This window comes from Drosophila virilis, chromosome 2 (assembly GCF_030788295.1).
Source record: "Drosophila virilis strain 15010-1051.87 chromosome 2, Dvir_AGI_RSII-ME, whole genome shotgun sequence".
NCBI lineage: Eukaryota > Metazoa > Arthropoda > Insecta > Diptera > Drosophilidae > Drosophila > Drosophila virilis.
The window spans coordinates 9056815-9073319 of record NC_091544.1 but is presented as its reverse complement, the minus strand read 5'-3'; the positions used below and the strand labels follow the sequence as shown (position 1 = coordinate 9073319).

The window sequence follows — 16505 nt, the reverse complement described above, 5'->3', positions numbered from 1 at the left end:
AGTCGAATGCAAATTTCGTATACTCTTCTTTTCCACTCTTCCTTTCACCTCTCCTTGTTCTGATACTCTATCTCTTTCGCTCTGAATAATACTTTTGACTGGTTTAGAAATTTATAGCTCCCAGATAGCGATAGAAAAAATAAAAAATAAAAATAAAATGTATTTTCAGAATAAACCAACTGCTGGTCGTCAGGTTAAAGTCAGAAAACATAGAAATTACTATAGTATTTCTACAGTGTTCAATCAAATTAAATTATTATTTTTGCCAAATACAAATCATATCACTGCTGCCTTTGCTATCCTTCTTACCATTGTATGGGGCATAACTAGATACTAGTATATATGTATAGCAAGTATTGTGTACAATTCTGTAATTATTTTACTGGCAGAACAGATCGACTCAGAGAGTCCTTTGAACTGCTGTAACTCTTGGCTGCTATTGAAAAGAAACAGCAGTGTGCGCTTCAGTAATTTTTCAAAGAAATTGCAAAAAATAATAAGTACAAAATGCGCATGCAGAATGGAACGGAAACGGCAACTAAAAAGCATGCCGCACACAATGCAATGAACTAGATTCCTTATATTATATCTCTTTCGGCACTTCCGCTGCGTAAAGGCAAGTTTTTTCACACTTTTGCAGGCAAACCGAATGCAGACAATAAGCAGACGCAGTCACTGTGAAGTTGCAAGCCTTTGTTGCAAGAATGTTGTGCAAGAATTCTTAACGCCAAAAATCAACTTTGCAAGATTTCCTGAATTGAAAAATACCGTTTTACTTGTCGCTTGAATGAATTACAACTCTTGTCAGCCAACTGATGGTACAAGATGTCAGATTTGGATATTTCTGTAAGCAAATCAGAAATATGCCAGAAAGAAATGAAACAACTCGATTGATTTGTTTTTAAAATTAACACTGTTTCTTTTATTTTTATGCAATTTCACCACCATTTACAATATGCCCTCACAAGGCGATCATTTTACGAGTAGATTTCATTTATAATTGTTTACTGCATTTTTTAAATATATTTTACACATTTATTTCCTTTTTTTTGCTTTTTTTTTGTTTTTTATTGCTGGTTAGCCATTTTATTTTTAACACATACCTTAGATTTTCTGTTAGTTTGCACATTTAATAAGTAGTTTTAGTTTTACTTTGATTTCAGACGTGAACATTTATTTAATGGTTGAAATCCATTTTCATCTGAATTTATCGGCTTAACTAGGCTGACCTCAAATGGTTTGCTTAAAAATACTTTGGTTTTAGCTCGCTAGTTTAGACACCACATTGAAAAATGTAGATATAATTAAAAGCTATCAAATTTAAATTAGAACAAAATTAAAAAACAATCAAAACAATGAGAGCACTAAATAAACCAACTAAGTGTTGACTGCACGCACATATGCATTATATGTATACTTAGTTAATTTCATTTGCATACAAAATATATTGTAATTTAATTACTTGACAATTAAACTAATTTGTAACACACGCACAGAGCTCCAGCTGCTGCCCACGGCTAGCTCCCAAGCTAATTATCTCCGAGCTGGCCAAGCCAGCCGCTGCAATGGCGCCTTGGAGGCAGGGCAGCGTGGGCAGACGACCGTCAGTGGAGTTGGAATGCACGATAGCTGGGCGGGCGTCAATGGGTATGAGCTGCAAAACTAGCCCGCGGACCATCTGGCTAAGCAGGGCGCCACCACTGACAAGAAGCGCTGCCATCGCCATTGTAATGGGCGCCAAATGGACGCCGCCGACGCGTCGTGATGCCGCCGATGTGGAGAAATACGTGCTGAAGAAGTTTTTCACGCTCGAGCCGGAAGAGAGCGTAACTGCATCCGGAAGGAAGCATCCAAGCAAACAGAGGCGCATACGAGAAGAGTTGAAAAAAAAGAAGGGAAACGGAAGGCAAATATATTATTGCGTAATTAGTTTAGAATGTCAGGGCACACATTTAAAAATATGTGAACTCACCACGTGCCGGCACCGGATCCTTTTGTGGTGTGCCCAATTCAATTTCCTTGTACTCCTGGTATAGGTCGCCAATTTGTGCGGTGCAACGCAGTACCAAGCCACCTGGATTAGGCGTATACATGGGTCCGCCATGGCCATAAACAGAATTTACGCTATTATAAATGAGCGTGTTGACGCTGGAGAAGTGTACGCCCTGTAGCTGCAGCTTCAGAGAGATACGTGAAGCGATCAGATTATCAATTGTGCGAATATACTGGGTCTCGGCATTTGTTATCTGTATGGAAGACAAAAGGGAGCATTAAATAGACTGTAGGCTGGAGGCGGAGACAATAATTTGAGCGCTGTGCCTGTTTATTCAGCGCTTGCAAATGCATTTGCATATTTTAGGGCGACAGCAACAACTTTAACAGCAATGACAATAACAACGGCAACGACAACATTTGGCAACGTTTAGCCCCGGTACTCGTAATACTTTTGTTTGCTTTTGGACAAGCAAAAAGTTTTGCCAGCTAGCATCTTGTCGCCATTTGCAAGTTGGCACAGTGCGCTGCTGGAGAGGCTGGAGATGTTGGCCACATGTGCCGGCAACCCAGCGAGCCAGCCAGCCAGCCAGCCAGCCAGCCAACCATCCAGCTTAGCCTGGCGGCTATTTGTGTATGCATGGAAATTATGTATCAAGGAACTTTATCTGTGTTAATGTAATGCAGCAAAAAGCAGCGGCAGGCGGTGTCTGGAGTACAACACAAACAAAATCCCAAGAAGGAAGCGTCTCACAATTGCGCACATTAGTGGCACTGGTTGTGGCAAACGATCTGAAGATGTGGACAGAGAGACGGTGACAGGGCATATGCAGGCAGGACATGCAGCTCAAATGCGCCAGACGACACATTGATGAAAGTTTTAGCCAGTTTTACAGCTCTCTTTCTTTTCATATACGCGCCATTTTATCCTTTTATTCGAACTGCATTTGTATTGGTGTTTCTTGTTCAACGGACTACTGCTCTCTGTGCATGTCCAACTCCATGTCCAAGTCCATGTCCGTGTCCATGTCCATGTCCATGTGTGTGTCTCTGTCTGCGTGAATCCTTGCTGCGTAAGTCCACTTTATTTGCGCCAGCTTCAAGATGCTTAAACTTGCATTTAGCCTAAATGCTGCCAGCAGCTCCTTCATGCGAGAACAGCTTTTATGCTTAATGGCAGTTATTTAGTGCAATTCACTGTAAAATTGTAGCCACGGCTGGCCCACTCTGCTCTAGTCTCGTCGGATCTGCTTTGCTCTATACATATGTGTGCGGCGGGCGTGTCCGTATAAGAGCATGTAGAAAAGGATTTGCGCTTATATAAATAATTTTTATTTATGCGCATGCCAAAAAGCACACAGTTTTTGCATTCTGCTTATGTTGTGCAAACAAGAGAAATTATATATTTTAATAGTTTTGTGCATTTGCTATATAGAGCTGCGCTTTTAAAACCCCAACTGGGGTGGCATCTCAGAAACGCAAAGCTGTGAAAATGTGTGAAACATTTTTCAGTAAGTGCTTTGCTTTTCATTTCATAGAGCTTTGACAAATCCACAAAAAATGAAAATCTGCTCGCCAGAAGCCTATATGTTTACTTAAAAATGGGACTGAGCCTTAAAGATTTCTAAGTATTAAGAATTCAAAAGATATGTAAACGGAATTTATTGTGTTTTTTTTAAGAGCAACAGAGAAACATTTCAATTTGAATTATTAGTTTATTCCATTATATGGGGACATTTTGGCTGAAACTATACTATTTGTTTGTGAACAAGTTTTTTAACAAATATTGAAGTTCAGGCGAGACATCTGAAAAGTCTCACTCATAAAATACATCCACAAGCTGTGTGCATTGTTAGGCTAAAATATCAATTACTATATTTTATAGCATTGTGTACCACATATTTGTCGTTTGTCTGTATGCAATGCATTGCAAGCGTATCGATAACGTATAAATTGTGGATGGTACTGCAATATCTTGGGGCTGTTGCCAAGAACTTTGTCGCAAGGCTGGTTGAAAATACAACACGACCTGCTATGCGAAGCTTTTTTCAATTTTCCGCTAAATTTGGCAGAGACCAAGTGCTATTTGTCTTCATTAAGGGCTCCATGTGAATGCGCCTAGCACTTGGCAATGTTTATAGGTTCGTTGGCCTGAGTTTCAGTTTCTTCTCTAACTTCGAAGCATCGCCCAATCCGTTCCGCCTGCCTGGGTGGAAATTTGCGTAACATTTTGAAGCCGAATGCCAAATGACATGCAGCAGTTATTAATTGGCAATTTACATGCCAAATGATTAATGCCTGGGCCGGCGGAAGCAGCCAGCCGAAAACGAAGCCACAGCAGCCCTAAACCAGGCCACATATGTCATGGCTACGTGTGTGTTAGTATTTGTGTGTGCTCTGCAAATTACTGATGTGGCTTTTTACCACAAAAAACTTTGTCAACATAAAGTTCAGCTCCGGCTCCAGATGCCACAGGCGCTGCTCCGGGGCAGGTTACCTTCAAACGTAAACTTTGTTGCCGCTGCCTGGTGAAGTTCCTGGTGCTGTTGCTGCTAAAATGGCACGTGGAATATGCTACAGTGTGTGTGTGTGTGTGCGTGCGCCTGCTCCCCAGCCTCATGTTGATTTGCACAGCATGAAATATTCATTTGTTTCCTGTGATCGGCAATTGCAATATATCTTCCTTCTCCTGCGGTATCGTTTTCTACTCAATTTTAGTCAACGTCTGCCACGTTTGCTTACGGTTTGTTGCCTTCCCCCGTATTGGCAATGGTAATGGCAATGGCACTTGCCAAAAGTGCTCGTTCCCTCGACTTGGCATTCCCGATAAGCTATCATTTCATTTTCAAGCAACTGCGGGGCCTTGCCATTATTGTAGTTGTTGTTGTAGTTGTAGTTGCTGTTGTTATTGTAGCTCGCAAGCGATGGAGCCTGCCCCATGCTGAGTTCGAGTTATTGCGGTGCAAATGATTTGAATTCATTTATCATGTTTAATGTGCGCATGCTAGCAAGCTGCACGAATGCGGCAACCATTTTTCAATGGCATGACAACACTTTCAAACTGCCCGAAGCCAAAGACAAGAAGCCAACCAACAAGATAATATTAGCCCATTGCTTCCAATGTAAAATGGATCAAAGCAATTCTTTACTATAAATAAAACATAAATAATTGAACTCCCAAATCGATTTTGAGGTTATTTAATTAAAAAAGCTTACTACTTTAAAACAACAAATTTCTTCATATACATATTTATTTATAATAAAATTAGCTAGCTATTACATCGAATCGGGGTCCTCATCGTTCAGGTGACTTAATAACTGGTCACTTCGACTAGCGATCTTCTAAGTACAACTTAGATACCGCTGCTGATTCGCCCATCAATCATGCGTAAGGATTGCTTAAAGCGTCCAACTTTATTGAGTACAGTTCCTTATGCAACCCAAAAAGTGAAAAGGTAAATGAACAACTACTTAAGTGATGTAAAGTTATGCACCCTCAACCGAACGGCAATCGGTTATTTTATTGAAAATCGGACTTTCGCTGTGCCAGAGCTGTAAGTTCTCCCTGAGGCAGACGCAGTCTCATCGCCTGGTCTATGGCTACCTATGTAGATAAACTGATGTGAGGCGGGCCAAACGGATAAGATGATCTGCTACTTGACCACTTAACTGCTCTTGACATCTTGCTAGGTGCGTCCGTTTCGAACATTTGGCCACAGTCAGCCACCAATTTATAGAAAAATCGATGTTAGAGAAGCAGCAACAACAGCGCGACGGATGGGGCATGCATATTCATAAAACTGTGAAGCAAAAATCTTCGCTCTGACAGCTTAGCAGACTCGGCAATGTCAACAGGGCGAGCAGCTGTGACGCCAGCAGCTAAAAGTGAGAATTCAACCAAAATGACAGCCTGCACAACCGCACAGCTGCGACGTGTGGCCCAAGCCCAAATGCAATAAAGGTCTAGCAGCCGGGGGAGCCGGGGACTGGTCCCTGAGACTTACAAAGGAGCTGGTGTTTGTAATGTTTGCTGCGGCCGCATAGAAATCCGTTTTCACAGTAACCAAACGACAAGAAGGCGGCCACAGCTGCGCTGCATGCATTGTTAATACACATGACAATGTGTGCGCTGGCTGGCAGGGTGTAAAATTGCGCATACGCCATGTTAGCATACGGACAAAGGCAACTTGAATGGGGGGCCGTCTATGCTGGCATATTTTCATTTTCATTTCTCATCGGAATAGACCACAACTTCAAAGGATTCAACAGCTTTGAACATTAATAATCGCTGACCCGCTGTCAGATTTCCTCTTTTCGTTTTTTAATATTTTTTTTATATTTTTATGAAAAGGACAGAGGAATAAATTCAAGTATATTTCTATGCCAACTGCGACTCTTATTGCAAGCCACAAATATAGATTTAAGAGCATTGATTCACCAATAACTGTACTTACCACCATGTTGTTGATGGTGAACTTTAGCTCGGCACGTGGTCGAGATGGCGGCGTGCTACAGTTGGCGCGCAGGACATCGCCGGGCTCATAGCGCGTGTGTTCCGTATACAGTTGAGGACGTTTGTCGGGCAGCTCTGCAAGAATAGCAAAGTATATATTTTTATATTAAGGCATCCATATAAAGGTACTGTGTTTCGATTGGATTGTTGACCAGGGCAGCTCGTCGTCGCTTCAGGCCTTTTACAAAATGTTAATAGGTATATAAGTGGCGACGCAGTGCCGCCCACAACTTCAATCCTTTCAACACCAACCACAACAGCAGTCGGGGCTACGTTCAACTTTTTAATTAAGTCAACCAAAGCAAAGTCAAAGTCACAACTAAAGCAACAAAAGTAACTAATGAAGAAAGTAATTTCCATGACAAAAACGGCAACGGCAACGGCAACTTTGAGCCTGGGCTGCTCGAAAGCGTCCCGAATCTCGAAATAGCTCAAGGCAACTCGCTCTAATCCTGACACACACACACATACCGACAATGGCGTCGCCCCAACTATTCTTTTGGCTGCTGCGGCTTTTTTCCCCAGATTTTTGACCTTTTCCATTGGTTTTACTGTTGTGTGGGACGCCAAAAGGCTCCTAATGAGGGTCATCTGTGTGGACCGGCTTTAAGTTTAATTTAGCAGCTGACCAGCCTACTTTGCACTTGGCCAGCAGCGAGGTATGCGAATCCCCGCTTGACTTATGTCATTAAGTTATTAAAGTTTAAGCCCTTCAAATGTTTGCCAACTATCTACAAACTTGCACAACCATGTGCTACGGCATTTGGGTCGCCTGCTGCGCCCAGAAGCTGTGTGGCATTGTGACTTAATGAAAGCGTGAATTAGCATAACTTTGCTCAGCTTGCCTTGGCATTCAAATGCGAGCGTCATTTGTTTAGGGCCTGCCGCGAAGCGTCACCAGCCAAATAGCAGCAGTTGCCGCGCTGCTTTCCATAAAGCGCAAGGACAAAGTGTTTATTTTATGTGTAAGCAGCGAAACGCAGTCGCATTTATTTTTGGCCTCGTTTTTGTTTTTGGCGTCTTGGCCCGCCATCTGATTGCCACTTGAGCTCATTAACACACGATTAAACCTCAGGACTATTTGCTTCAAGGACAACGGGTCATGAATAAAAGAGCTGCTGCATAAATAAATGAGTGGGCGTAGCTAAACGGAAGCCACAATGAGCCAGCGGAAATGCATAAAACATAAGTCACAAGACATGTCTGAAAAAGGAAGACTGCATAGATTACATAGAGGAAAGCATATCCATAAAATTCAAGACAATCAAATGACCAACTGTACTTGAGTATATCTTTGACTTCTTACTGAAAGCCGAAATTTTGATATTAGCATGTTCTCATATACAGCATGGTTACACACATTTATTCGACGTTACTTAAGTTCAAAATAAACACCTATTTTTATCATCGCAATTATCATCACAAGTATTTCTTTTTCAACTTTGCAAAATGTGAAAAAATATTTTGAAACTATTATGACATGCAATTAACATCACTAACGTATTTACGAATACAAATTAAATAAGCCTATACAATAAATAATTTTATTTCTTGTAAGTTTGTTATTTCATCGCTTAACCAAACTACTTTGTCAGATTAGATTACATTAATCTGGATTTTTGATTTGAACAACAAAGTGAATACGTTTACTTAAATATTTGATAACATAATAAAAAATAATTCTTGTCTATCGCTGAACTTCTTAAAGTAGAAAAGAGACTTTGCTGTTACTACTTTAAGCTACTAGTCATTGTCGCACCTAAGGATTCTGTAGGCGCTGCTATACTAGGCGTATGCGCAATATGCTTTGTGTTTGCTTTGGTTGCTGCTACAGTAATTTATTGTTTAGCCCGCAAGTTATTGGGGTCTTAGTGTCGACGACATTATAAGCCGCAAATGCTTAGCTGTACAATAGAAAGATACAGCAGCAAGCACGAGCCCATGCACACATACACACACTTGCACAGACACACTCTGCTACATGGACGCACATGAGCTAACACGCGTCTGACTTTGCAGACTCAGACATCGTGCTGTCAGTGTGTCAGGCGCGCTGGCTTATCTCATATTGATGTATGTGAAGGGAAAACAACAACAAAAATAAAGCATACAGAAACAACAATACACGCAGCCAATTAAAAGCCTCAGCATTTAATGAAACTTGAATAACTAAAACAGCTTCAGGCGTCCTTGAATGGCCCTGGGCATAGTGGTGCGGCTGTAATCTCATGAATTTAAAGCAAATGCTTGATCAAAGCTTTAATCCCTTGATGCCAGTTAACCAAAAGCGGCCAATTAAGCGAGCTAAATGCGGCGTTAAATATATTGAGCTCACACAGCGAAGCAACCAGGCGACCGGGCAGCCAGACTGGTTAGACATTGAGGTAATGGCAACCTAATAAAGGCACCAGTTTCGCGCCAGACGCGCACATCTAAATGTTTAATGCCGGGCAATAAGCAAGCATCCACACAGCCCCCAGGCACCCAGGCACCCAGCTAACCATCGAGGCAAGTGCTCAATCATACAAACACAGCAACTTGAGTGGGCCGGGGAGTCGCAGGGTGCGCAAAGCAGAAAGAAAATTGCGCGGCAAGTGATATAAAAATCAGCCACTGAAGCTAAATTGAGCTGTCTGTGCGAATTTCTCCAATATTTAATGCGAAGCGAATATAAAGATTAACTGCTGAGCAATGCTGCTGTTGCTCTTGATGCCGCACCGTTAGCATAGCCGAGATTACGCATACGCGCTGTGTGCCATTTATGAGCTATCGACCCAGTTACCTAGTTACCGACTGCATTGCCAATTGTTGCTGGCATTTATTGGTAACGAAGCCAATGCTTTCAGCTGCATTTTTTCAGCCATGATTACTGTATGAACGCAAACAACAACATATATACTTGATAGGCTCCCACTTATTGCCCTCCATGACGCTGGTTTACTGATTAAATTCCTAATTCCGAGCGTGCCATAGCACGCTCATTTAAAACGCATAAGGCCGTGAAATGCTTGATGCGATGGCAGGACTACTAAATGACCCAGACAGGCGCGTGGCAACAACCTTCGAGCAGGAGCTCCACACGATGTTTATCTGTCAGACCGAATAGCCTGTTAATGAGGCAATTTTCAACACAAGTTGCCTCCCCCACAAAAGTTTTAAAGCTTCAACAGCTGCTTCTGCGGCCTTAGCGCCCGCAAATTGCCTTTACCGCTTACAAAAAGTTTTTTTTCCCATTTAATCTGCCACAGCTACAGGTACTTAATTCATACTTAGGGCAGGCAATCGTAGGATACGCAAATATCAAATGACATGCCACATGGCTCGATTAAGCTTTCATTTTTATCTGATGGCTGTTGGTAAAGAGGCGTAAGATTGGAAATTTTTGACTTACCCACAACTTGCATGATCCCCACTGCAGTAGCTGTAGAGAAAAGCGGCGCATCGGCGGTCACCTCGCATGAAAAGTTACCGGAAAGTCCAAAGCCCACATTGCGTATGAGTACTTGAGTAGCATTTGAGCTGGTTACCTATTAAAGAGACGTTTGGTAAGAGAACAGAATGAATATAATATAAATTGCAATATTGTATAAAAAATCAGCTTTATATGTATTTATTTAAGCGGAACAATTTGCAATGAATGTTATCTGACATCACTCCTATAATAAAGTGCACTCCAATATATTAAACCAGCTAATGGCAAATAAAAAAAAAAAGAAAATTCTTAAAAAAAAGTATATATATTGTATAAAAGCTCGCAACTAAGTTAAAGTTTTGCACGACAAAAACTAAAGATAAACTTGCTGGCATAAACTCAATAGCCTGATGAAATATTTGGACAGATTCAGTGCAACTTTATCGGGGAAACAAAAATTTCACTGACGGCCCCTGACCAGCCTCCAGCAGGATGCAACTTTTTCAATAATCTGGCAAAATTATCTGGCTCGACACTCGGGACACGAGTGGAGCGGGGCGGCACTTGTACGGGAACGACCAAATTTCAGACGCTGCCACACAAAAATTTAAATGAAAATATTTTGCAGATAGCCGCTCTGATAGCTTCGTGGCATTCAGGCTAGGCAGCTGCAGTTGCAGGTGTCTTGGCATGAACTGGCTTTTTTGAATACCCGCCAATAACAATAAAACTGCCAAACTGAATATGCATGAGCGAAAAGTTATAAAATATACAATATAAATAAATGCAGTGTGCGCGCAATTAAGGGCGTCGAAGTGACGCCAGTGCCAGCTAAAGTGCCCGAGTCAAAGCCACCCCAGGCAGAGCCTCAGCCAGTTGGTCAATCCGGACGCGAATGACAACAGGCTAGATAGTTTGACGGCTCGGCAGCTGCATTTGCATTGAACGTTAACAAGCTGCCTCAGTTGCGGATGCTTTAAAAGCGGAACCCTGTCTTAAATCTTTTTACTTTTTAACGTACGCCCACCCAACGTAAAGCCCAACTTAACCTAAAAGCTGTACATTCAGATCGGGTTTTTGTAGTACTTACGTCGACGTGTATGCCAGGAAATGGAAACACTTTGGAATTGGGAAACTCGCCGGGCGTATAACGGTAAAACTCCAATTGACCGCGATAGAACTTGGCCGAGTAGAGTGGTGCCCCCTCCAGATCGTATATGCAGCGCAGTACAACATGCTGGCCCTGTCGGACCGCCGGCGGCTCAATGATTAAATTGACATTGCGCAGCGCGCACTCAACCAGCTCTAGAATGAAAAATACACAGATGCACAGAAAAAATGATGTGTTAATATAAAACTCTACGATTGCAATTTAGTATATTTAACTGGAAAAAAAAATGATTGGAATACTGTCGAACGGAATATTTAAAATATTGTTTTTTTTGAGAGCATTTTCTGGAGTTGGATGTGTGTCACGTTCCTTTCGTGATGCAAAAACGCTCATCAAAACACGAAAAGCTCGCGTATCCGACAGCAGACATACCCAAATAATACAATATATCACGACTAAAATATGAAGATATATAAACGCGTATATCGACATTCGCATATTGTGCCCCACTGGTCGTTGGCATAAGTTCGTGCCGTCCTTTACAAATTCGTCATGCGCATATCTCCAATTCTAAAGTATTCAATTGTTGCGTATACGTATAACTTGAAGTGCAACATAAAAATAGTTGATAGATTTTATTTAAATTTTAAACTTCTTTCAATATTTCCGGTAAATGATTTTTAATGATCAAACTTTATGTCGGAACGTTAAATAATATTATAAAAGCCAACGGGCAGGACCTTGTCGCAAGTTAATATTTCCTTTTGCTGCGCTTGGTCAGCACCTCAGAAACTGGCCACTTGCGTAAGAACATTTATTAATTGCCAAACAATCAACGCCAATTTCCGACAGCTTTATGGCCGCCCATTTGAAAGTCGTTTGTCAACAAATACGTAGCATAATTCAAGGCGCCAAAGAGAGCCACTTGGCTGTTTACAAGCATCAGGACATAGCCTAACAAGGCACTCAAAATTTTTTATATCTTATTTGGGTCACATTTCGTGCGGCTGTACCCTTAAGAATAATGGCACATCATTTGCGGCTTTGCCAGGGTCCCTCCGAGAACTCGCCTTTCATCGGGGACGGTGTGTGAATCTCTCGCGAGGTAAATAAAATAAAATTGTTTTCATTTTTTCCGTTGCGGCTGTTTTTCCTGTTGCCAGGCTCTGTTGTTTTATATACCAGCTGCGTGCTATAAATTACCTTTGGGAGTTGTTTGCATATTGGGGCAAGGGCAACGTCTGCATCTGCTTATTATGGCATGCATGGAATGTATGAGTTTCATTATATTCTGTGTGGCTTTTCTTTTAACATTTTCTCGTTGGCAGCCTGAAAAATACGTTATTACACTTTGACTTTAATGAGCTGCTGGCCAAGTCCACATAATTGGCCGACAATGTTGCCGATGACCTTTGAGCATGTCTTTTTCAACTTTGCCTTGAAGCTTGTGGCATAAACATTTGCACACGGAAATCGAAAAAGAAAATGTAGTTTGTTTGATAATTGAAATTGCAAAGTGCAGTCAAAACCGCAAACAGGCAGTGTGGCAAGTGCAGCAAGGACGTAGGAGCTGTGAAAAGCAACCACAAATTCTTGCTTATTGCTGGCAAAAGTTTTGCTTGTTAGTGTTTGGTTCGTAAGTGCAGCAAGAAATCATAGCACACTCGGAGGACACAGCAGGGCGTATTGCACAAATAGTCAAACAATGTCTATAAATCCGCACACACATACGCGCACGGTTACTCGTAGTACAGTGGGCCATATAAGTATGTGCATGTCAGGTAGAAAGTTTTTGCGAAACTTACATATTTACTCGATTCAACTAAGTGCTCGCTTACAAGTGCATTGCCCTTATCCTTCTGCGATTTGTTTACAAGCACAGCAACAAGGAACCGCGTTCAAGTCCCTGGACCCAAGTTTCTAGTTCCTGGCCCCTTTACCGTGAACCTCTGGCTCAATGCAAGTACTGTTTCCAGTATCAATGCAACCTGCAGCGTGTTTTTGTTATTGTTGCATAGCCCACTGGCCCCACAATATTCCCTGGACTCACTCATCGTTTGTCCAGAGGTAAACAGTTTTCACGCCGTTTTCACCAGAATTTCTTTTCATGCAGCCGGGAGCTAGCAACTGGCATCTAGGCAGTTCAGGGCGGAAGTCCTCTTTGCTGGTTTTTTCTTTGTTTATTGTTTTTCAATCATGCTGGAGTGCGTCATTGCGGGAATCGTTTGGCCGCAATGGTGGCAACGTCAGGTTCGTTAAAACCGCAAGTGATACCAAATTGAAAAGTTAGATACGAATATTTTTTTCCTTTATATTTTTGGGTTTTCTCTCGCTTTTTTGGTTTTCATTGCACGACCAGTTTGCCTTTTATGTTAGGCAGTTGTTGCTGAAAAAGTTTTCGCATTTGTTTGTATTGCTGGCAAAGAAAAAGCTGGCTGTTATTTTTGGGTTTTGCTTGCTTGTTGTACGGTGCACCCAATAAAAAAAGGAATTAATTAAATCATCCAAATTGATCGATTGACCTGACCCTGCCATACGTTCACAAAGCATTCAACTCACCATATACAAGATTCAGGCATACTGATGCTTCAAATTGTTCCATAGCTTATTTGCAGAAATATTTACAATACAATTCAAGGTAAACAATTCTTTTTTTACCACCATTCTTCGCAAAAAATGTCTATTTATATTCAGTCTTATGAAGCCCTTAAATGTTATTTTAACTAGCAGCACAATACTCAGCATAATTATAGTTTTGCCAAATACCAATACCATTTAAGCCCTGCATATAACCTTCAACAATCGACAGCAAGCATGATTTTTTTTGTTTACACAATACTTTCAATGGTAAATGCCTAGAGCGTGGTGCAAGCAACAGGCATCAGACACAGTCCCCAAAACTTTCCTGAACCACCCCGTACCATACGGCGCAAATAGAAACAGATGGTGTTCAGGGAAACGGTGGAAGGGTAGAACAAGTGAAATGTGGGCATATTTATCACTGCATAATAATTTGTATACTCACTCGCGTGCGAGAGTCAAAAACAAACAAACATAGGATGTATGTATACAATTCCTTTATGCATATGTATATATGTATGTGTGTGTTTGGGTGTGTGTGTGTGTGTTTGTGTGTATGTATCTGTGCGTGTATGTGTGTGTTTGTGTGTGTGTGTCTGAGTGTGTATGTGTGTGTTGGTGTGTGTATGTGTGTGTGTGTGTGTGTGTGTGTGTGTTGGTGTGTGTTGGTGTGTGTATGTATGTGTGTGTGTGTGTGTGTGTGTGTGTGTGTGTGTGTGTGTGTGTGTGTGTGTGTGTGTGTGTGTGTGTGTATCTGTATGTGTGTGTGGCTATGGTGGACTATTGTTTTGGTATTTAATAGGCTTTTGTTGCAAATTCAAATGAATATTGTTCCTGCTACTTGACATGTTTGCCAGTCCCCATCGTCGGCAGTATATTGAAAGATTTATCATGCACAACACTGCAAAACAGCAGCCGCAACACAGAAACAGGAGCACGTCGGTCTAACCAGGGGGAAACCGTATGTGACGTCCTTGTTGCCATTGAGGCGCGCACAAAGACAACACCTGCCTCGTTGCCGGCTTATGTTGACAGAAGCACCTGTACATGGACGCACATAAGTATGCTACATATAATGGAATTTCTAATAAGCATGCATTGCTGCTGCTGCTGCTGCTTGGCTGGGTCAACAACATTTAGGGTGCAGATCCAGAGCAGACAGCTGTAATCACTATAAACGCAGCTGCAGTTCATTTGTTTGCACTACGTGGCCGGAACATAGCAAACAGCCCTGGACATTCGAAAGGCCGTTTGGTTCTCCTATGCATGTATGTATCCACACACATTTAATACCGGAGTCCAATAAGTAGAGTCAGCTGCAGAGTAGAGTAACTTGCACTCTAACTGACCATACTCACTATAAGCCAACGCAATTTAATTAACATAAAAAATACAACTTGCAACATTCGAAACCATAAATCAAAAGCCCCGCACACGCCCAGCACTAAACTAATACTATTCTTTGCACCCAACGAAAAAAGAAACACGCTGTGGTTTCACTTCTGTGCGTGTCCATGAACAGGAGACAAAAAAAGGGGTAGAAAAACAATAGTCACACATTCATAATGCAAAGTCGCAACACGATATACCCTAAAAAACATTATCAATAGTGACTTTTTAGAGCTAAGAAAAAACGGTAAGAGAGTTAGTACTAAGCATGAATTAATCTCCTTAGAATATTTTGTATCTTATATTCCATTCATTCTTAAGAACTATCGCAAAACATTTAAAGGATATAAAAGCAAAGTTTGTTTATAATTTCAAAATAAGTTTTATAATTTTAATTTAAGGTATATCGAAGAAGAGTATCGGTAGAAAACAATTATCCAGTTCGGGCTTGGCAAATATTAAGCAAAAGGGCGCACTCAAAGAAAAATATTTGGAATTTGAAGTTGTTGTAGTAAAAAGTTATGCTTCTCTAGAATTTAGCAGTGGAGGTGAAGAGCGTGTGTATTATGTGGTTGTAGTGCCAGTAGAGCGCAATTTAATCCATTCCGTTGGCTGGCCAAGCCCAACCCCTAATCTCATGTCTACGTAACATCAGCATAGACACAACCGCAACTCACGCCAACATAATATTGTTGTTCTAGTTGGCTTTTAGCTTTAGTTTTTTATGGGCTTGGCAGGCAGCTCCACACACACCTTAAAATGTGGCTGTTGCATAAAATGCAAGTTATGAAAAAATAATTAATAATTAGGGAAACTGTATGTCTGTATATGTATCTGTGTGTCCACTAAATGAGTTGTAAGAGGGAGGATTGGTCAAGAAACTAATTTGTTATTTATTGCAAAGTAATTGAAAATTGAATTGATTGAATTAAACAACATGACCAGAAATAAGTAATAAATAGATAAATATCAAGACATCATATGCGCAATAAATAACTCAACACTTCGAAATCCAATATATTTTGTTAGCTAAAGCAACACCAACGCCTTGACCATGCAGTCGTGAGCTTGGGTAAATATAAAATCCAGACTCATTCGAGTATGCGCAAACAAACTTCACGCAACACTCCAAAGCGACAACCGCACAAAGTAAACACAACAATGAAAATAAATGCGCTAAATGAAAAAATAATATGTAACAAAATTTAATCTGAATGTTGTTGTGTACGAGTGGCTTGCAAGTGGATAACGATGATCATAATGGTGATGATGATGTGCCATAACGGGGCTCACACACAAAACACACTTCCTGCAATCCTCATGTTGCTCGTTTGCCGTTTGTCTCACGATAGTCCTTCTTTGCACAGAAGCGCTAAGCAAATAAAACAAAAAGGATAACAGCGTAAATATTGTGTAGCAGGCAAAGAATCTGCACACAGATATACACACCCCAGTGTATACAGAAAAATATGTATTTGTATATATATGTATATATATATGAATATGTA

At 41.1% G+C, this 16505-nt stretch overlaps 1 protein-coding gene across 1 annotated transcript in view; it reads right to left on the bottom strand.

Moving 5' to 3' along the window:
* Positions 1-898: 898 nt before the first annotated feature.
* beat-IIa (beaten path IIa) overlaps positions 899-16505 on the bottom strand; it is a 43447-nt gene continuing 27840 nt past the window's right edge. Inside the window, exons 3-7 of the mRNA XM_032439150.2 lie at positions 11008-11222; positions 9897-10032; positions 6447-6580; positions 1973-2246; positions 899-1830 (exon numbers count right to left, since the gene is read on the bottom strand). Of these exons, the coding sequence (XP_032295041.1) occupies positions 1475-1830; positions 1973-2246; positions 6447-6580; positions 9897-10032; positions 11008-11222 (1115 nt within the window). The 3' untranslated portion in view covers positions 899-1474. The remainder of the gene's footprint in view (positions 1831-1972; positions 2247-6446; positions 6581-9896; positions 10033-11007; positions 11223-16505) is intronic.